At 42.7% G+C, this 22,938-nt stretch overlaps 1 protein-coding gene across 1 annotated transcript in view; it reads left to right on the top strand.

Annotated features, from left to right (window-relative positions):
- The window catches only part of TPP2 (tripeptidyl peptidase ii), a 71,170-nt gene extending 49,511 nt beyond the window's left edge, over positions 1–21,659 (top strand). The window contains exons 19-34 of the mRNA XM_078571379.1: positions 9,140–9,310; positions 9,797–9,925; positions 10,018–10,118; positions 10,188–10,305; positions 17,792–17,871; positions 18,359–18,431; positions 18,950–19,035; positions 19,117–19,168; positions 19,245–19,370; positions 19,531–19,599; positions 19,985–20,077; positions 20,282–20,377; positions 20,535–20,633; positions 20,738–20,830; positions 20,973–21,152; positions 21,239–21,659. Of these exons, the coding sequence (XP_078427505.1) occupies positions 9,140–9,310; positions 9,797–9,925; positions 10,018–10,118; positions 10,188–10,305; positions 17,792–17,871; positions 18,359–18,431; positions 18,950–19,035; positions 19,117–19,168; positions 19,245–19,370; positions 19,531–19,599; positions 19,985–20,077; positions 20,282–20,377; positions 20,535–20,633; positions 20,738–20,830; positions 20,973–21,152; positions 21,239–21,397 (1,725 nt within the window). The 3' untranslated portion in view covers positions 21,398–21,659. The remainder of the gene's footprint in view (positions 1–9,139; positions 9,311–9,796; positions 9,926–10,017; positions 10,119–10,187; positions 10,306–17,791; positions 17,872–18,358; positions 18,432–18,949; positions 19,036–19,116; positions 19,169–19,244; positions 19,371–19,530; positions 19,600–19,984; positions 20,078–20,281; positions 20,378–20,534; positions 20,634–20,737; positions 20,831–20,972; positions 21,153–21,238) is intronic.
- Positions 21,660–22,938: the final 1,279 nt, after the last annotated feature.

Raw genomic sequence — 22,938 nt, 5'->3', positions numbered from 1 at the left:
ATATCCCGCTTCATTCGGCCCAGTAGAATTCATGGAGTATGCGCTTGTAGGTTTTAAGAAATCCCCATGCCCCCCTATGGCATTGGTATGGAACTCTGTAAGAATAGCTCGGACAAACGGCGAGGTCTTCGGGAGTACCACTCTATCGCCATACAAGAGAGTATCATTAGTGAAAGAAAAATGAGGGGAGGTGGTCTTGCCTTGTTGGAGTTGACGGATGAGCTTTGACAAGGTTGGGTCCTCGGCCACCTGGCGCCGGATGGCGTCCAAATCCGCCCAATGAGACCATGAGATGGCACTAAGTTGGAGTTCCTCCGCATGGGGTAGACAAGAAAGAGCCTCGGCGGCCAGGTTGGTGCGGCCCTCTTTGTACTGGATGGTGAAGTGATAGCCGAGTACCTTGGACAGCCACTTGTTGTAGGTGCCCTGGACCTCGCATTGTTCGAGGAGATACTTCAGACTCTTCTGGTCAGTGCAAATAGAGAACGTCTGGAAGAGGAGGTAGTGACGCCATTTGTGCACAGCGAGGACGATGGCCATTAATTCCCTTTCATAAGCGGAGCAGGTCCTTGCGGTTGGAGGGAGGGACTGGCTGAAGTGAACGGCCGGACGGTTATGCTGCATCAATACTTCCCAGACTCCTGCGCCAGACGCATCACTTTCCAGCACAAACTCTTGACTGAAATCTGGCAGTGCGAGAACCGGAGCATTGGTCAAGGCCTCCTTAAGCAGACCACCCAAGTTTGGGCTTCGTCAGACCACCCAAGTTCGCCTTTCTTAAGCAGCCGCGTGAGCGGCCAGGCGATGGATGCAAACCCTGCCACGAAGTGGCGGTAGTACCCCGCCAACCCAAGAACCCCCGAAGGTATCGCAGGGTGCGGGGTGGCAGCCAATTGCAGACGGCATGCACCTTTTCTGCATCCGTCGAGACGCCCTTGCCGGACACCCAGTGACCCAAATATTCAATCTGGTCCTGGACAAAAAAACACTTCTTGGAGTTTACATAGAGCAAGTGTTGATCCAGGAGTTGAAATACTCGATGCAAGTGTTCCCCATGTTCTGCCTGCGTGCGACTGTAGATTAGGATGTCATCAAAAAAAACCAGAACAAACTTCCGAAGGATGGGTTGGAAAATGCTGTTCATGAGGGCTTGGATCGTAGCCGGGGCTTTGGAGAGGCCAAAAGGCATAACCAAATACTCATAGTGCCCAAGATGGGTGTGAAACTCCGTCTTCTCAATATCGGGAGCATGCATGCGAATCTGGTGATAACCGGATTTGAGGCCCGATTTGGAGAAAAAAAACATGCCGTGGAGTTCTTCAAGTAATTCATGCACCACTGGAATAAGGAAGCGATTCGGAACCGTGACTTTATTAAGTGCTCGGTGGTCAACACAGAAATGCCATCCGCTATCCTTTTTGCGTACCAAAAGAGCCGGGCTGGAGTAGGGGCTTCGGGATGGTCGAATGATTCCAGCTTCGAGCTGCTCATGAACAAGTCTCTCTAGCTCATTCTTCTGGAGATGTGAGTAGTGATACGGTCGGGAATGGACAGGACTCGTATCCGGAAGAAGAATGATCTGATGATCAAACGCCCGCATGGGAGGAAGGCCCTTGAGGGGACTGAACACCTTTGGGAACTGAAGTTCCAATCGGCTGCAGATATCCTCGGTCGTCGGCGGGAAAGAGGTCCTCCCGGAGAGTGAGATGTGCATGCTTTTCAGAATTTCTGGAGCCCGGTCAGCAGACTGTCGCCGGAGAGCGGCGCGACTGGTGTCAGGATTGCCTTCCAACGTGTGCCAGACTCCATCAACTTGGAATTTGAGGAGAAAAAGGTCCCAATGCGCCAACATCCAGCCTAGTGTGCATACTCAAGAATAGCCCAAAATGACATCCGTGCTGAGTGCGCGGACTAGGAGGAAGCTGACCACGGTTGTGTAGTTCTGAAGCGGTAACAGTACATTCGGTACATGCGTATCGCCTTCGGATATAGTATTTTTGCCATAGCGTATGCGATATGGTGAAGTGCGCCCGAAAGGTAAATGCAAGTCTCGGGCCAATCGGTGGCAGATGAAACTGGTGGAGGCCCCAGTGTCAATAAGAACGCGGACGGCCTTCCCTTGGATGATTCCTTGCAGCTGCAGCGCATGGGGCGAGACTGTGCCCAGCGCGGTCCGACTCATCTTGGAACACATGCGTTGTGGCACAGTCGGGTGCGGCTGGATCCCTGGCCACGGGGTTGCTGTCTTCGTCGGTCTCGGTGGCTGGCTTGTCGACGTGCTCAGTGACGATATGAATGTGCAGGTCCTTGCAGCAACGGTGAACCGCAGTGAATGCGTCATTGCATTGAAAACACAGACCCTGTGCTCGGCATCGGAGGAACTCTTCTTCGGTCAATTGGACTCGTCGAGCTGGAGGAGGTCAGTCCCGACCCAGAAGTGCCCTATTGGTGGCAGTCTGGGGAGATTGGTTCGGCGCCCTGCCCCAGGTCGTGGCGTGCGGGAGGTCTGTCTGGCGTCGGCTTCCTTTAGTTGGGCCAAGGTAGACTCGGCATCAAATGCAGCGTTGATGAGCTCCGAGGCCGTCTGGGGTCTGATCCGTTTGACTTCTGCACGGAGCTCAGGGTGGAGGGCAGCATGGAAAGCGTGCATGGCGTTTACAGCACCCAAATGCGGAAGATAGCCCACCAGCTCCATGAATTCTGCCACCAATTAGTCCACCGACCCCGGCTGTGTCAAGTGGAATAACCGGCGACTGGCCTCATATGTGTTGATGCCGAAACGCTGGTTCAACTGTGCCTTGAAGTCATCCCAGTCCGCAAACCCCGTCTGGTCGTCGATGTAGCAGAACCAGGCAGAAGCCTTTCCTTTAAGGTACAATGAGGCCACACGAAGCTTCTCCGCATCGTCGGCAGGGGTGTCCTGGAAGAACTGCGCAATTCGCGGAGCCAGCGATCGGGACCCCCTCTGAAAAGCTGGGAGGCTCGGCCGTGCGAAGACGGTGTCGACCTACATGGCGCTCCTGGCGGAAACGGGAGGACGGTCTCGAGGTGGTCGTTTGGGGGGTTGGACCCATGAGTCATCTGAAAAATAATCGTCGTGGTCCCCGTCCCTCAAACGGCCCCTTGGGAACTGGTCGTGGTGCGAGAGGATGGGAGGGAGGTGACAAGGTTGGCCCGATGAAGTGTCATTGGGAGGAAGAGCTGGCGGAATACCCGTTTCCTGGTGAACTCTCGCCAAGTGATGAGGCAGTGGCGCACGGAAGTGGATTTTCATAACTTGAAAGTCAATCTTCTCCCTGATAATGTATCTGTTGATCTCTATATATTCTGGTCAATCTTGCTGAATAAGAATGTGATCAATGTCAATTACCGTTTCACTCTTTGCAGAATGGTTAGCCCATTCAAGGGAAGTCTGAGCTCCTCCAGAATGCATCAGACCCATAGAGTCTGACATATACCTCTTGCAACTATTCTAGACTCTCCTTCGACATTGGGCCTGGCAAAAACCTTCATTTTTTGTTCTGATAGGTAACGACATTGCTAGCCAAAAAAGGGCAATACCCTGTGGTTTTGCACTGATGAACAACAAAGCCAGCATAATCTGCATGTGTAGATTTCTGAAGCCAAATCATGATCTCATAGAAGTAGTAACCCTTGTCCCATGGTGTTTTCAAATAAGCAAAATACCTTATAAGCTGCATCGATGTGTAATTCTCAGGAACTGTGTGCGAACCGGCTAAGGAGACCTACTTTAAAATCAATATCAGGGCGTGAAGCGGAAGGACTTAAGGCGTCTACAGATGGAGCTATACATGAAGCGGAAGGACTTAAGGCAGCATGGTCCTCGGCTGCGAAGAAAGATTTTGAAGATGATTGAAAGGAGGTGAAGGGTCTGTAAGGTCCTGATGCGAGGTTCACCGATTCATCGGGTGTTCATCCCTTGTTATAGTTAAAAAAAATATATCAGGGCGTGAATGATTCAAAAAAGGCTACCTCAACATCTGATATGACTCTTTATTCAAGGGGTGTCATCTTCACAGGGTCTAAATTGTTGATTAGGTTGACATGCGACACTGCATGGCTTATATCCAGTCATCTTTGTCTCTTCTAACAGATTAAGAATATATGTTAGCTGAGATATAGAATTCCGTGATCTGAATAGGTGACTTTGATGCACAGGGAGCGTTTAATCTCCCCAAGGGTTTTATCACTTCCGATCACTGTGAAAGGCGCTGATTTCTACCCTATCATCCTTTCTAATGATGACATTGTCTACATAGACGACGAATATAGCTTTTCAGCACAGTGCGACATAGTAACTGTTAAACCCTGTGACTTACTTTTAGTCTTTTCCTTACTTTCTTTATTGTAACTGTACTGGTCGAATGTGATGTGGCCCATGGGGTCTTTCTTCTTCCCTTGCTGGCATTTATGCCTGTGAACACTTAGTAATCAATAACTTTTTCTTCTCAAACCCTACAGTGCCTCCCCAAGGAAGAACTCTGCTAGGTTTGATGTGATATCAAAGCCTGGCTTGGCAATTGTCATCCGCATCCCTGGCCGTTGTCTCCACTATCATCACCGTCCTCTGTCATGGGCTACCTCCTCCACGAAAGTCACCTTATGCCATCGACGTGGCCTTCGTGACAAATGCCCCCCTCTGCCATGGCTGTCAGTCTTCCTCCTAGGTGATGTCCATTCCGCCTGGCCATTGTCATACCAACGTCCACCCCAGCATGTGTCCCTGTGCTGACGACCATTCCAGCATCTTCTTCTGCCCTACCCCTCCCCTCGGGATATGAACTCATGGGTTCATAGCAGCACATCTCCTCATCAAGCATTTGGTGGAGGATACTGTGGCTTACCTCTCCGGCCTTTGAAACATGGATGCCAATGAAGCTTTCATCCATAGCTGGCTCCTGGGTACCATGAATTTGTAATTGTATGTCAGTTTTGGCACATGGATATATACAAGGAAGCATTTGTGGGATCAAGTCCACGAGAACTTGTCTTGGAAGACTAACATCTGGCGGGTCTACAGATTGATTTACCATTGCTATCATCCTACCTCACAATGGTTCTACATCGCGGTCATTGAGTCCAAGGTCATCTCTCAGTGCTTATATGATGATCATATGGTCCTGATGTATCCTCCGAATGACCATCTGGTGAGGGACAGGTGTGTTGAAGAGTCTGGCCCTCCTGTTATCAGCCACAGTGAGAGCCACCCAGCTGGAGCAGTTTCATACCCATTTGCAAATGGATCCCTTTCCCCAGTTGAAAATGTTAAAGCTCTGAGTGCTGATTCTCTCTGTCAGCATAACCCTTATTTTCTTTCTCTGTTTATTTTTATTATGTTTTGCTCTTTATGTGTAAATGTGGGCCTCAAACATAGGAGGCCCATTTATCTGCTAGTGCATCTACATGGGCCATGCCCATTTCATGTATTTCACAGGTTTAAACCAGAGAAACCCTAGCTTATTGATGTGAGGTATTTTTTCTTGTGTTCTCTCATTCTGACTGGTGGCTAGGTCAACAGCCAACCAGCGGGGGAGCTTGCTAAGACTCTCTCCAGGGTTGGAGAAGAGCCAGGTGATGATGATGAGCAGACATATTGGCTTATTGCATTGTGCAAGGGTATTCACAGTTGTACAAAGTAGTCTCTTTTCCCTATTTCCAACTTCAGCTCCTCCAAATGACTTTGTATGTCATATCAAAGCTTCCTGGCTAGTGTGAGTATAGTCAAAGTTTCATGTTCTGTCAAACAGACATTAACAAGTGAACTGTGGTCTCAGGCGATGGGTACCAAACTGAGGCGCTTGAAAAGAGTAAGACAGGGGAGTTGGTCGCTTATCTCTAGGTAAAAAGGTGGTTGGGCGCATATGGACCTATACTCCGAAGTATCACGCCGATGGCTCCTTGGACTGTCACAAAGCCCAGTTGGTGGCAAAAGGTTTCACTCAGTCATATGGCACAAACTACTTTGAGACCTTTCCATTTATGGCCAAGCTGGATGCTATTCAGAGCTGGATTGTTCTTGCAGTGCACCTGAATGGGATTATCCAGGGATACATTGTCAAGAATATTCTCATGCAGGGAGATCTTCATGAAGATATTTACATATTCTTACCCCCAGCTACAAGCTTAGTAGCTGGCATGGAGTGGTCTGGTTTGGGAGGTTTGAGAGGTTCTCTAGGGAAAAAGGCACCCCATGGACTAAAGCAATCTCCTTGATTGTGGTTTGGGAGGTTCTCCAAGGCCCTACAATAGTTGGGTTATTGGCAAAGCAATGGCGATCACACAGTCTTCCTGAAGCACAGAAACTCTAAGCTTACTGCTCTTATAGGTTAAGTTGACAGTATTGTCATCATCGGCAGAGATATTGAAGCAGCTTGGCATCTCAGTATGTCACATGGCTTTGAGTTTTAAATCAAAACCCATGTAAATTAAGATACTTAATGGGAGACAGCTAGCCCACGAGAGGGAATGATACTTTTATCCCAAAAATATTTGTACTCCCTTGATTTGCTGAAGGAGGCTGGACAAGGCCCGCAAACCTGCAAGTGTCTCTTTATAAGTAGAAGTTCAGAATGTCTGCTCATTGGCTTGAGAGAGAGTATAAAAAATAGTGTTTTATTTGCCATGTTGCATCTGTATCACTGCAGTTAATTGTGAAAGATTGTGACACCCACAGAGGAACAAAACTGATTAAATTTTTGTTACAGATACTTGGAGATAAACATGGAGGATGTTATATTCTGGATTGATATTGCAGATCGTTTGATGGTTTAGAAGGTCATAAAGGAAGCCACCGAGCAGAACTAGTTTTCTGTCCATTTAGGGCTTCACGAGGAAGACAGAGAGAACAAAAGCAACTAACTTATTTGGACAGTGTAGATTCTGGATTCTCCATCATAATGGATTTCATCCGGATCTATAAGTGGAACTCCAATTGCATAAAGGGTTAATCTGTAAAAGAGTATTTGGTGACGAAGTGTCTGCCAACATAATTGAAGGCAGATGTGAGGAGCCTGACACTGATGGAGGAAGAAAACTGGACTCAGCTGATTAGGGTTTGATTATGAATATTTAATGAAGAAGAGAAGATTTTATCTGCCAGTACACCATCACCTAGTGGGGGGGGATTATGACGAGGCAAAAATTAATAAGATAAGAAAGACCAACTTCAACAATAATAACCAATCTATTAGTGGACTTCAACACTATGTATAACTCTCTTGGAAGGTTCTAAAACCCTTTGGATTGAACCCATTATCCTTTACTGAAGCTATGTGCCCACTAAGCTGTAGAGTATCGAGATTTTACAGAAATAACACCAATAACTTTCTTTTTGATAAGCCATAGAAAACACATCTTGCGGTGGGCATCACATTATTGATATAAAATAATCTGACTCTTAATTCCCTATTAAAAACTATGACATATCATAACCAACACTTCGGTGTTTAAGGGGAGGACGGCTTCGGTGGAGAATGTCATCCACGACATTCAAGCGCTAGTGTCATTGTGGGTTGGATGGGGCTGAACGGCAGACTCTTTTTGGGTCTTGATTGTATATGGAAGACCGGTCCCAGGTGGTCTTCCATATTTTCTTTCAAAAAAAAAACTATGACATATCTTACATTATTATGAGACGCTTCCTCTGGAAAGGCACTGGTACCGATCAGAGTCAAGGGCTCACACTGGTTGCATGGGATAGCGTATGCAGGCCCACCAAACATGGCGGACTAGGAGTATTGCATATCTAAAGCATGAATACGGCATTATTAGCAAAGAGGGTGACTAGGATCATGCAACCAAGCGATGACCTCACCATATGGATCTTGAGAGACAAGTATGGTCGGGGATTGAACTGGGATAAGAAAATAGCCCCAATCAAGGGGGGGCGTCAGCATTCTGGCAAGGCCTCAGAAAAATCTTCCCCAAGGTCCGGGAGTTCTACTCTGTCTGAATAGGCGATGGCTCTCTCTTTAAATTCTGGACGAACCCCTGGTCGTCGTGCAGCCCCTTAAGAGAAGCATTCCCTCGGCTATTTGCACGCGCGCAATGCGCCGAGGCTACAGTAGGTGAATGTTGGGATAGTACCTAGAATGTGAGGGTTGAAGGTGCCTTGTCAGACCATCGACTAACTGATTTCTTGGGCTTTCAACAAGCTCTAAATCAGATCCGCCCTAACCGGGGGGAATCAGATGGTTGGATTGGACAAGAGCTCCTTTCTCAGCGGGGAAAGCCTATGCACGGATCCGACAGGGCAACGAGGAAGACAAAAATATGATCCAGGCGTGTCGAGCCATCTGGCATCTTAAGGTTCTGCTTAAGGCCAAGATTTTTGGGTAGCTCTTGCTCCGAAAGAGACTGATGACCCGCGTCTTTCTTAAGAGGATGTATCCAAATGCCCCAACGGTGTGTGTGTTGTGCACGAAAGATGACGAAGATTGTAATCATTTATTTTTTGGGTGCCCTTTTGCACGCACAGTTTGGGCCACCCAAGCACAGTTGGCGGTGAACACGTCATGAGAGGAGGCCTTTTGGGAGTCCATGCATAGGACCGGGCCCGGACATAGAGAAGTGGGGGCCAGAGCGCTGACAGTGCTCTGGGGAATCTGGCTACACAGAAATGAGGTGGTCTTCCGAGGGGGGAAGGCCTCTACAGATGGGCTCGCCCATGAGATAGAAGGTCTCATAGCATCATGGTTTTCCTCGTGACGGGGATGAAGAGGGAAGAGGAAAATGTGTACATGTAATAGAGTCCTAGGGCTCGAACCATGTACTTGTCAGATGGTTACCGATTTGTTCGGGTGACTGCCTCATATGTTTTCAAAAACAATAAATTATTATGATGTAGTTGAGGGTTTGCAGAAGTAATATTTTACCTTTGCGTAGTGAGAAGACAAATCCAGTGTACAATAAGGTTAAAAATCACAGTCTAGTAAAGAACATCCTGATTGTATATCACTGGGTAGTCGGTAACTGGGTGCGTTAGCCCTTGTTTTGTCATATTTGACCTTCATTGATTTTTTTTTGAATAACATTTGACCTTCATTGATAACATTCAATCATTTTTTTAAATCCCATTCAAGCTTCATTTGTCTAATTTCTTCACACTATTTTTGTGCAGCTGCGCCCTCTCGAGAGACCAATTAAATGGGAGAGTGTTGTGACATTTTCATCTCCCTCAAATAAAACTTTCAGTTTTCCTGTAAAGAGTGCTCTTACAATGGAACTGACAGTGTCCCAGTTCTGGTCTAGTGGGGTCGGAAGCATTGAGCCAACCATGGTTGATTTGGAGGTATTTTAATTTGTTTGTTACGTGCAGTGGGTATAAATATTCTTCGTAGGGTTTTATTGCTTCTGGCCCTTGACTTTCATTCCGTTTGATACGTGTGCATGATATAAAATGATGTTGAGACATTTAAGTACATATATACTATTTGCGTTTCTCCCTCTTTCCTTCTCTCCCACTGACTCTTACCCCTCAACTCACACATAATGTTGCTGTATTTTTCTATTTAATTCATGGACATTTCATTCAGTATATTTCAACAATGTATTTCTCGGGGTAACCATTTTCACATATTCACTTCACTGTGGAGCTAAAACTTGAAGCTCAAGGTTTTTTGTGCTGTGCAGAGAAACATCTCCCTAGAGTATCATCTTTTCATAATTTATTTAAATAATTAATGATTCTTTTCATGATAAATTGATGTCGTCGATAGATTGAAAATTGTAGCTTTGCTATTAAATTGTAATATTCTATATTTATCTTACTTTTTAGGTTATGTTTCATGGGATTAATATAAGTGAAGAGACTGTCCTAATTGATGGAAGTGAGGGTCCAGTAAGGATAGTTGCTAAGTCTATGTTAACATCCGAGAAACTCACACCTGTTGCCACTCTTCAAACGGTAAATGGTTTCTTTCTTTTTCAAATGCAATGTTATCATGTGGGTTTGTTTTCTTATCATGCAGATTGCTGTCTTCTGTTTCTCCATTACAGGTAAAGACTCCATACCGACCTTCTGAATCAAGCCTTGCAACACTCCCGGATAATCGAGACAGGCTGCCATCTGGCAAGCAGACACTTGCTTTGACATTGACGTACATCATCTAACACTTTTTCTTCACTTTGTATGCCTCCTTAAATATTATTTACTTTTTTTCTCTCAGCTATAAATTTAAATTGGAGGACGCTGCAGAAGTGAAGCCTAGTATCCCCATGCTCAATGATAGGATATATGACACAAAATTTGAGTCCCAGTTTTATATGATTTCAGATTCCAACAAGGTTTTGTGTATCATGTATTTTTTAGCATTATTGACATCATCTCACTTTTCACTTATTCCTGATATTGGTATTTGTTTTACATCAATGCTGTCAATAAGTTTTATTTTCTTCCAGCATGCAATTATATCAGAACCGATTACAAATCAGACCCATCCTCCTCTTTTCCAGAGGAGCAAGATGATGTATATCAAATTATTTTAGTTATTTTCAATTTTAGTGATTTTTGTATCGCAGTGTTTCAGCAATTTAAGTAACATGTGTACACTGATATTGGATAAACTTTATGATACAATCCCTGCGGGGGGTCGTAACAAGACAGGAGGAGGGAGCTGACCCTGGCGGAATAGACGAAGCCGAGGGACAAGGGTGCTGCAGGTGCGGCGAAGTGGGTGTCGCCAGAGGGAATGTGACCTGACAGAGTGGACGTCGTCAAGGAAGATGATGGCTACCTAAGGGGAAACACTACTTGTAATCCAAATCCTGCCCTCCAACGAGGAGGGCTACATATTTAAAGGGAAATGTAAGATGGAAGTGAAAGACGATAATGGCCCTAGTGGGCTTACTAGAGGGAGTAGATCATAACACTTTATTAAATGAATATAGGCCATTTGACCTTGATTGAGCATGGAAAAAGGCATCACAGTTTATGGAGAAAGGGGTGCACTATGGGATATCTTTACGAGAAGAGAGAGAAACAAATATTTGTACCAAGGGTTAGGTAAGTTGATACGAGCAAAGTCGATAACTATTTCTAAATCAAAAGATATTGCCAAAAATGGATTCTGGGAGATCTCTCGGCGAATTTTTCTTGATTCTTGGAGGAGAGGGAGCTATGGCTTCTTGATTCTGGGAGATCTCTCGGCGAATTCTCCTTGATTCTTAAAGGAGTGGGAGTTATGGCTTCTCAATTCCTGGAGATCTCTGAGAGAATTATTTCTTGATTCTTGGAGGAGAGGGAGCTACGGCTTCTCGATTCTTGGAGATCTCTCAGCAAATTCTTCTTGATTCTTGGAGGAGAGGGAGCTACGGATTCTCGATTCTTAGAGATCTCTGGGGGCATTGCTTCTTGATTCTTGGAGGAGAGGGAGCTATGGAATTTTTCTTGATTCTTGGAGGAAAGGGAGGTACAGTTTTCTTGAACGAAGGAGCGGATACCAAAGCCCATGAGGCAGCATGCCACCTTGCTCAGGAGCTTTGGACCATCAAACATGACTATTAAAAATCAAGGTGGTCACATAAACGCCGAGCAAAATGTTGCTCTTAGAGGAGGTCGAAGGCTGGGTGCAGGTTGAACCATGCAGGAGGATTGTGAGAAATCAGCCCAATATCGAATATATGTTACAAGTGTCTAAAACAAGGGCATCATGCTTGGGAATTTCAAGGTCCCGTAATCTGCAAAAAATGCAGGAAGGCCAGACATCGGCAGGCGGATTTTTAATATAGAAAAAGAGATATTACTGACACAAAGGTCCCCACTGTGAACAGGGGGAACCGTGGGATGATCCGGAGACATGAGGAAGGCCCAGAGAGCAAGCAGGATTTGGAGGCCCAAGATAGTATCCCAAGGGGCTGCTTAATAGGAGACGTCCTGAAAGGAAACCCAGATTTCGAGGAGGTGAGACAGGGTTTCTGGGAAAAGTGTCCAAGCTTGGATAGGGCAGAGTAATTGGCGCTAGAAGATGGAAAGTTCTTTATCCGTGGAGCCTCAATGGCGGCCTACATCATGGCCAATGGCTGGAATCAGCAAGTCCATGTGGGCTGCAATGGCGTCGCGTACTCCCAACGGATGGAGCACCAAAAGGGGTGCGTGCTACAACCATACTGGAGGCTCAAGATATCACAATGGGTTACAGGATCAAGCCAGCCTTGGAGGCTATAGTTAAGCCATTTAGCACACTCCGACGCATCCTCTCAACTGGACTTATACCGGGGGACCCAAATTGTGTGATAGTGGAAGTGGAGTGTTTCAAGGTTGCCTTAATACCACCTATGATCAGATTGTGGGGCCCAAAGGGTATTTTTGAGGTCAGGATGTCTACACGCATGCTGCGACTACCACCAACAACAGGAATGAGAAAGGAAGAGGTTGAAGCAAGTAAAGACGTGGATACATCATGGGAGACAAGGACCACAACATCAAAGGAGAACGACGTTTATGAAAGTCAACGGCAAAACAGTGGGCAAAAAATATAAGTGAACGAGGCTGGAAACCAGGGAGAGAATATCGCAGAAACAAAATCCAGGGATGCAGAAGACATGCAGATAATGGCCACAGGAGCTCAGATTGAAAATGAGGAGAACATCAGACAAGGGGAGGCATCGCCAGAAGAGAAAGCACCGCAACATTTCGAGTAGGGACGCGAAAGGGCCACAACCACATGTCCGAGGACTAGACCCTGACTCAGCAAACTTTTTGTCATTCATAGCCAATGCAGACTTACAAGAAATGGGGCATGTGGACTGTGTGTACACGTGGAGGAGCATGGCAGGAGGCGAGATGAAATCTAGACTGGACAGATTCCTATGTTCAGTCGAGGTAACAGAAAAGTTCCCAAATGCGATAGTGAGATCACTGCCAAGACCATTATCTGATCATACTCCCATCGTGTGGGCGTCAAATGAGACATTCATGCAATCCACATATTTTAAGATAGATGAATCATGGTTCCATGAAGATAATTTCAGGGATGAGATAGAGCAAGCATGGACTGCACAACACAAAGAGGCGTCAGATTTAGAGACAATGGCTCAGAGACCGAAAGGGCTATGACAACATTTGACGGGGTATCGAAAAGGGGTGTGGAAAATCAGGAGGAAGACGAGAAATGAAGCTCTAACCAGAGCAAAGCAACTGGATAAGTTGGAAGACATCAGAGCTCTAGAGGGAGAAGAGGCTCAAGAACGTTGAGGATGGCAAGAGGTGGTGAAATTAGAGATAGATTGGAGACAATGCTCAAGACAATTATGGCTACGAGCAGGCAACTCAAATACGAGATTCTTCCAGCTGGCGGCAAATGGCAGAGGACGTACAAATCAACTATTAAGAATAATGGTGGGACAACGAGGCCATTGCAGACCACTTCCGATCCTTCTCCAAAAAAGGGGAAAGGAGTCGGTGGAAGTGGTGTGGGAGGGGGCCAAAGATGGTGAGCCCTGAACATCAAGCGGCATTAATTCGTCCGTTTTCAGAGAATGAGGTTAAGGCGACAATCAAGGGGTTGAATGGGAAAGGAGCTCCAGGTCCAGACGGCATCCCAGTATTCTTTTACAGCAAGTGTTGGAATGTGGTTGGACCAGATGTGATGGCCACGCTTGAAGAATTTAGACAAGGACATGGGAATATGGAAAAGATCAATAGATCTTATTTGTTCCTCATGCCGAATTGTCAAGAGGCGAATAAAATTGAAGATTTTAGACCCACATCTTTGTCAAACTCTATCTATCTCATTATTGCAAAGGTGCTGGCAAAGAAGTTGAGGGCCCGGATAGGAGAGCTTGTTGGACCCTCTCATTCAGCATTCATTCCGGGTAGACTCTTGGTTGACAGCGCAGTAAATGCGAGAGTAATACTAACAACATGGAAGAGGAAGGGTACTCAAGGGTTCATTTGGAAGGTTGATTTTGCCAAAGGTTACGATTCATTAAACTGGGATTTTCTGTGGGTCTCTATGAAAAGAAGAGGGTTCCCTAAGGAATGGATCAGCTGGGTGAAGAGATGCATCACAACACACTCCTGCACGGTGTTGTTGAATGGATGACCAGAAGGAGGTCAAATTCAGCCACAAAGATGGGTGCGACACGGATGCCCACTGGCACCATTATTGTTCATCCTGGCAGTGGATTCACTCGCAGTCAGTATCGATCAAGTATGCTCACAGGGATTGTTGCGAGGCTATCAATTGTCTAACCACCAAAATGGGATTCCACTGCTCCAATATGCTGATGACACCACCTTCTTCATAGAAGGTTCTGCGAGGGAAGCGAAAAATTTATCTATCATAATTGATCTATTCGCAGATTTTTCGAGACTACAAATTAACCGGAGCAAATCAATCTTTTTGTGCAATGGCATATCTCCAGAAGAGGAGAAACAATGCACAAAGATACTGAGAACACCGATTGGGAATCTCCCAATGAGGTATTTGAACCTACTCCTAACAAAGAAGAGGATGACAAGGGCAGATTGGCAACTGGTCATTGAGAAGGTGGAAAGACAACTAGAGGGGTGGCAAGCTAAGGTGTTATCGAGAGGGGGTCAACTGGTGTTGTTGGGATCGGTGCTCTCATCCATTCCGATATTCTACCTCCTAGTATTCAAGATGCCAGTGGGAGTCCGGAAGAGATTAGAAGGCATGATGACACGCTTTCTATGGAGAGGTTCTGGGCCAGAACAAAGTAAGGGACTTGCGATGAAGGCTTGGGACAAAGTATGCTGTCCCACCAAATTGGGAGGTCTGGGGTCCTGCACATGTAGAGTACGAATATTGCATAATTACCCAAATGGGTGGAGAGAATTATAAATCAGCAGGATGATCTTGTCATCAAATTATTGCGAGACAACTATGGCAGGGGATTGAATTGTGAAAGAAAGTCAGATCTGTATCATGGGGCTTAGCCATTCTTGCAAGGGCTTCGACAGATCTTTCCACGAGCACAAAGATTATTTTCTGCAAAGTTAGGTGACAGGGTGACGTTTCAACATTGGAGGGACGCATGGTCAGCACGAGGCATCTTGAGTGAGACTTTCCCTCGTTTGAACTTGCTCGCCCAGAATCAAAATGCCCATGTTTGGGACTGTTGGGATGGATGTCAACGCCGATCATACAAGGTGCCTTATCCGACCAGCAGGTGTCTGAACTCATGGATATGCAGCAATCCCTAATCTAATTAAGACCAAATGACGGAGACCAAGATGGTTGGGTATGGACAAATGGCCCTTTCTCAGTCCAGAACGCGTACGCAAGGATCCGGAAGGGCCGAGAAGAAGATAGGTCGTTAATCCAAACATGCAGATTCACATAGCGACAAAGAGTTCCGCTGAAAGTGAGGATCTTCGGCTGTTTGCTAGCACGAAGAATACTAATGACAAGAGTTTTTCGCAAAAGGCTATATTCGAACACATCATCAATGCCTGATATGCTTTAATGGGGAAGAAATCTGCAATCATCTCTTTTTTGAGTGCTCATTTGCTCGTACAATTTGGGCCAGCCAGTTATTATCAAGGTTGGCGGTGACATCTGAAGGGATTTTATGGGACTCAATCCAGAATTGCAGAGGCATAGAACATGAAGGTGGACAAGCATCGGCGGTATTGTGGGCCATCTGGTTGCATGGAAACGACGTGATGTTCAAGGGAAGAATGGCTTCTACAGATGGAGCCATACACGAAGTGGACGATTCAAAAGCAACATGGCTCTAGGGGGCGATTGACTGAGAGGGAAGGATTTAAATTTGATCGGATAGATGGTGAAGGGACTGTAAGGTCTGATGAGGGGTTCACCGATTTATCAGGTTTCACCCCTTTTATATTTCAAAAAAAAAAGATTTTGTCAAACTCATATCAAGAAAACTGCGCTCGATAGTTCAGAAAGCCAGGGTCCCTAATGGAGATCAATAGCCAAAATGGAAGAGAAATAGAATCAAGAAACGGATGACAGAAATGAATAGCTGGAGGTCTCTGGCGGAGATCTACTCTCTGGAAAGCAGGCCCAATCCTATGATGTCAGCCACTATGTTACTCCCAACCACTTCTTGAAAAGACTGAATGTTCCTGCTCCTTCCCGATCTGTTTATTAGTAGGTTCCCACTCATGCTTTATTAAGATGCATGTGTCTTCTCATGATTGGCCTTTTTTTCCTTCTTTGGTACCTCTTGCAGAAGAATCATTTTATATCATAAATTTATTTGAATAATACCTCTTCTCAATTTGGAAGAGAGATGTCTGTCATACGCATCAAGCTGGGTACGTAGAAACTCTACGTGAATTCATGTTGGTGCCTTTGTAAAAACAAGGGGTTCCCAGGGATGCCAACCAAGTCATCACACCTAAAAGTGATATTGGACACTAACATCACCAATAGAAAGCAAATGATGAAGTGACTGAAGGCATGGATTGTGCTGGTCCTGGAACTAAAGGGGGCACATGGATAATGTGTTGTGATTTTTTCATTGTGATGCCAAATTTGATATGCCTTATTAGATAGACTTAGTGGATGCTCCATGTAGACTTCTTCCTGCTCTCCATGAAGGAAGATGCTCTTGATGTTCAGCTGACATTTTGGCAAAGAAAACTGGATAGAAAGTGTAAGAAGAACTCAAAGAGAAGTAACCTTCGTCTCCAAGGAAGCATTAGAATATAGTTGTTTGCATTTGTAGAAGTTTTTTTAAAATGAATATATCGAAGTAAACACCCACACTTTTAAACAAGCCAGTGAGCTATGACGTCCGAGCTTCACTGGAAATACCAAGTATCACCCAACAATAAACTAGTGACATGTCATGGATGAAATCATCCCATGCACCAGTCTGGTCCCGATGTTTTATTTTCCCTATGCATCATGCCAACCAAGATGCCATAGAACCTTAAAGACAATCCACAAAATTAGATACATAATTGACATTTAGGAAATGTAAGTGGGAGGCAATGAAACCGCTAGTGTCAGAATAACATGAATAGAAAGCAGAATAACATGAATAGATTGGTTGCAGTAGAAAATGTCTCAGTATAGTTTTTGGCATAGGTTTTGGTAAACATGATAAACTAAGTGAGAACTAGAAAGGTTCACCTCAACATAAGGCTAACTTTGGCAGTGTTCACCCATCTTCATCCAACAACAAGGATCAAGAACAAGCTGTGAGGTCTGGATTTTTTCCCCCATGGCCACGTGCCAGCTAGGATGGTGCCTAAAAATGTGTGGGTTAAAGCAGATGATGGTGGATCCTTCTGGCATGCTATATGGTGTTGAACATCGTCTGGAAGGGAGCAAATGGTAGTGGACTAGTAGATGGCATGGGAAATACTGAGAAGATTGAAGCCTAGAACTGGTCTCGCCACGAAGTAACAAAGAATCCTTTAACTTTTGGTGCTGATACTTGTTTTTTGAACTATCTTTTGGTGTTGATACTGTGATAAAACATGGAAAAAGTTTCATATGTGAAAGAGAAAGGAATATCTCGTGGAGTATAAATGAGAGAGAGAGATGGGCTGAGGCCCAGATAAATGCATATGCATAACAAACATCATATTTGTCAATTAGTGAGTACTCATTTTTTCATTAAATGGTCTCTTAAATGAAAATTTTCAGATTTTTTCATCACTATCCATTTTCCATCAGTGCAGTACTGAATATTTTCTTTGTTCTTGTCTCTTAAGCAAAGGGCAACATGTAGTGATATATTATTTTTGTGTTTTGAGTGGCAATTTATGAAAAGAACTCTGCGTCTTGGAATCACTGGCTGAAACAATTCATTTCATTATTCTGTTCAGCGTGTGTACACTGCTGGCGATGTGTACCCCAAGTATGTAAAAATTCCAAAAGGGGATTACATCCTGCAGCTATATTTAAGGTATGGTTTCCTTGTGTGACATGATGTTCTTTGGTCTTCTCCCTGTATTTTAGATACCTTTGCTCCTGTTTATACAAGGTCACCTACCTATTTTAACTTTGGTATTTGCAGATCTTTTAGTTACTCCGGTACACAATTTATTGTTCTTTTTAATGCAATGGGTTTGTGCCAAATTGCTTGTTGATTTTTCTGATTCCACATTAAACATGAAAATTTTCTGTTATGTTTAAGAAATACTAACAAATTTGAGAAATAAGCTTACGAGTATGTTAGGCCAAGCTTCGCTAATTGCCTGAATTTTTTACTGACGTACACTAAGAATAAGAGTAGCAAGCTAGCTATGGTTTGTAGAAACGTGATGCGATATTAATTTATTTGCATTTAGTGTTGTTTGTTGTAGCATCATCTCAAGTGTTAATATAAGAATAATTGTGAATGTATGTGATCAGAATCGTGGTCATTCTTCTTGATATACATTTATTTCCAGGCACGAGAATGCACATCTGCTGGAGGAAATGAAACAGCTTGTTCTATTCATTGAAAGGAAGTTGGAAAGAAAGGTAAAACATTTCGTTAAAATGATAAGTAGGGGAATTCTACTTTTAATTCATAATCAGTAAAGTAGGGGGATTCTACTTTTAAACCACCGAGAATGTTTTTTGCGTTTATTATTGATGCAGTTCATGTTATGAGGATGAGTATCAATTCTATGATGAAAGATGTCATGACCGAATCAGTTTGTCACGTGATCACATAAATAGTTATATAGAAAATAACACTAAGGAGTAGGCTGTCTGCTCAAAAATTCAAATAAGGCATATACCCTTTGTCCCGTCATGTGTAATTCTGTAACATTTAATGGATATCATTGATCATCCCTATTCAGTAGACATCGTCTTGTGTTTCAACTTTCCATCAGAAACCTTGATTATTGTTGCTCTCTTATTTTGTTATCTTCTCTTGGTCGATTTTTTTGGAACAGTATTTCATCATTAGCTGTGCTTTGAAAGTGAACTTTTACAGCGTAAGTGAATGTTCAATGTTTTCCAATGCTTGATAAATTAGCATCAAACTACAGGACTTCTTAAAGTTGAATTTTTTCTCTCAACCTGATGGCCTGCTAGCAGGAGATGCCACCTTCAAATCATCAATTCTTATTCCTGGGTAAAATTATCTTGTTTAAACCACTTTTTGAATGATTACACTGTTATTCTGCCTTGATCATTTGGGATTTGACATTCTTAGAGGGGAAGAAGCGTTTTATGTGGCAGCGCCAAGTGGCGAGATACTTAAAAAGGTCTTTCTTCTTGGGACTTATATTTTCTAGTGGTAACAGTATTTGTGGGGATCTATGACATTCGCTACTCTTCCAGAACGTTGCTCCAGGATCAGTTTTTTGTGGTGAGATTTCATACGGGAAGATATCAAATGGTGGCAAGAATGGTGAAGGACCAGCTCCAGTATCCTACCAGATTCTGTGTATTGCACCACCTAGTAAGGTAAAACGTTCATATTGACTGAAATTCAGTTGTCTCGTTGAGTAGCATTTTCCCTTGTACCATCGACAGCCCTAAAACATTTAGCACCGGACAATCCAACCCCTTCAAATTGTTTTTATATTTCTCTGTACTAAGCTTTAGTATCATTTACTTTTTGAAGACGAATGGGAGCAAAGGAAGGGAGTCTGCTTCATTCACCAAAAGTGTTCCTGAGAGATTACAAGAGGAGGTGATTATCATCCTAGATTTCTCTGGTTTTTTTAACCTAATAGGGCTAGTGTTTTTGCATGATTGCTATATATTGAAATTCTTCAGCTTTTTTCGGCATATATTACTTATATGTTCATCATGGCTAAAATCTCCCCAATTTTCAATGACATATTGCAATTTAAATAATACTGAGACATCCATTTTGTCGCTCCAAATTGATTTCTGCCTTGAGGACCTCTATATCACTCAATGATATCTAGGTTTTTATCTTGAATTCTAAAAACGAAGTGTCAGATAACATTACACTTGAACTCTGCCTTATAATATTTGGTTATTGACTTTGTGACTTCAATTTTTTTGTTTCAAAATCCTGGACAAGATTTTCTGAACTCGTTATCCCCCAGGTTCGGGATGCAAAAATAAAATTTCTTTCAAGTTTGAAGCGGGAGAGCACAGAGGAAAAGTTAGCATGGAAGGAGTTATCACTTTCCTTGCAGGTATTATTACGCCCTTGTTTATGATGGAGATGCTCTTAATTGTTAAAAAATTTTAACTTTTAGAAGACTAAGTATGGTTCTCTTATCACTGATATGTAAGTATTAGATTGTAGGAGTTTGATCTCAGAATAGTCGCTGCATTCTGTCACCAATGTTTGTCAACCTGAGCATGCTTTATTTCATATTATTGTATCTTCATTGCAGTCAGAGTATCCAAAACACACTCCACTGCTTGCCAAAATTTTGGATGGCCTGATCTCTCAAAGCCCTGATGAGGACAAGATTAGTCACGAAAAAGAGGTATTTCTGGTGGAGGTTTTCCGTATTCAATTAATCGCAATCCATGGGTTTGTCTTTTCATGGATAACGATCTGAACATCTGTCCTTTCTACAAGTCTGATGTTTGTCAGCTGTTCATCTCTAATATCGTTTTACATGATATCAAATATTTACACAGATTATAAGTGTGGCCAACAATGTTATTGAAAGCATTGACAAGGATGATTTAGCAAAGTATTTTTCCGCAAAATTTGATCCAGAGGATGACGAAGCAGAGGTAGACCGCCTTCTTGCCACTGTCATTCTCATTTTACCTTCCGGTGACGATTTTCTTCGAAGAATAGTTCTCTAACATATTAGTGGCGCTGTTCTTTTGCACAGAAGGTTAAGAAGAGGATGGAGGAAACGCGTGACCAGTTGGCGGAAGCATTATACAGAAAAGGCCTTGCACTTGACAAGATTGATTCCGCTGAGGTCAAATCTTAATCCCCATCTTTCAGATACAATAAATAATTATAATCTTGAGTCTCATGTTATTAAACTATACCATTAATATATAATGCTATAAGTCTTGTATTACAAACAATCATTAAATTTAATGATGCTCATATGACAGAGGACTCCTGCTGATTCTTCTGAGGCAACTGAGGAGAAAGAATCTGATTCTCCCCCCAAGGATCTCTTCGAAGAGAACTTTAAAGAATTAAAGAAATGGGTGGATATAAATACATCAAAGTATGGCATTCTTTCTGTTATACGTGAGAGGCGTCGTGGGAGACTTGGAACGGCATTGAAGGTAGCTTTACTCAAAAGCAGCTTGTTTTCTCTGATACTTTGTATAATTATTTTCCAAAAGTTTAAGTTACTTTCCTTTTATTTCAGATTCTAAACTCTGTGATAGAAGACCAGGGAGAACCTGCAAAACGGAAGCTTTATGATCTCAAGATTGAGCTGTTGGCTGAGATTGGATGGAACCACGTGGTGGAATACGAAAAACAATGGCTGCATGTTCGCTTTCCGCAGAGCCTCCCACTTTTCTAGCTCTTAAAGGTGATTTATATCTGGCAGACGAAATGTTTTAGATGAAGTCTATGATGTTTTCCCTCTGCTCTTGGATGGATGATATGTTGACCCTTTTGGATTTTCATCATCAACTCCTGGGGAAGTCACGAAGATGAGAAGAGAGAGATAATAAAATATGTTTTATACACTGGGAAGTCATCCCAAAATGTGTGTGTCTCTCTCTTGATTTGTTTGACATGTTATTGTTTCATTTTCTTTAAGTTGGTTGTTCCATTTCCCATTACTTTCCACTTGGGGTTTTCTTGATGAGCGAATTATATCAGGAGGTCCGTTCTCATGGTAAGCCAAGATCAAAAGTCTGAATTTACCCTCATTTTTTATCCCATATTTTAGCCTTTAACTAAATAGACTCTTAGATGAAACAAGAGTAAAAAAGCTTCCTTCTGTGGACCAATAATATTATCAGCCCAACTATTCATCCAAATCATTTCAGCTATGTTCTAGACACATCTTGTTCAATTGTTCATTATTAATAAATACTTGCCTCAAATGAAGACAATGTACTTCATAGATTAATTAAACATTCTCCATGGATGGATAACACATTACGCAACATGTTTTAAAGAAGAATAGTAATGCAACACCATGCATAATAATAGTCCTGAAAAAAAGGTCAATATTTCTATTCTATTCTAGAATTGGAGGATTTGCAGAAGAATCTATATCTATGTTTCTAGAGACCAATAAAGATGAAGATTAAGAGTAAAAAGTGATGATACTACACATCTTTTAGGAGGTACGGGAAAATTTATAGAAAGGTGAACAGAAATTTCATTAATAGCTTTTGAAATGCAAATCAAAACTATATTTCGACTATCTTATAAATACTTTTGGGAATAAATAATATCAGCTTAAATTTCATCTATACATTGATACTTAGCAAATGATTATCCTGGTATAAAGCAGATTATATTAGGATAAATATACCTAACAAAAACTTTAAACTATTATTTTTAATAAAAGGACGAATCTTAACTTTTACTTCCAAAAAGAAGAGTAAAAAATTATTTGAAGTACAAGAGGGGCCCCTTTCACCTTAGTGACATAGAATTCCTAATTCCTGAAAATAATAAAAAAGAGAAACTCAATTTATAATTAACATTAACTTCTAAGAATAAAAATAAGTTTTATTTGGAGGGATTTAATCATTTTAATAATCATTATAGTTAGATTTATTTCATTAGTGTTTTCTTAATATTCGTGTGATTTTCTATCGTTATTATTTCGTTTTAATGTATATTTAATGAATGGATTCAAAAGTTTAATCCTTATCCTTCATTATTTTTTACTAGATTATATGATTTTGTTTTTATTCTTTCATAGTAGATAACAAAAAATAAGAAAGTGTGGTTACAAGTGGGTAAACAAAAACAGTGCATAAAATTCCAATTATAATGTATAAAATGTCATTCTATGACAATCATAAATAATATTCCCTAATTAATTTAATAATTATTTTGTTGCATATGAATGATCGTAACCTTTATAGATTATATAAT

Source organism: Wolffia australiana, chromosome 2, assembly GCF_029677425.1.
Source record: "Wolffia australiana isolate 7733 chromosome 2, ASM2967742v1".
Taxonomy (NCBI): Eukaryota; Viridiplantae; Streptophyta; class Magnoliopsida; order Alismatales; family Araceae; genus Wolffia; species Wolffia australiana.
The sequence above is the reverse complement of the archived record's forward strand: the minus strand, read 5'-3'. Positions and strand labels throughout refer to the sequence as shown.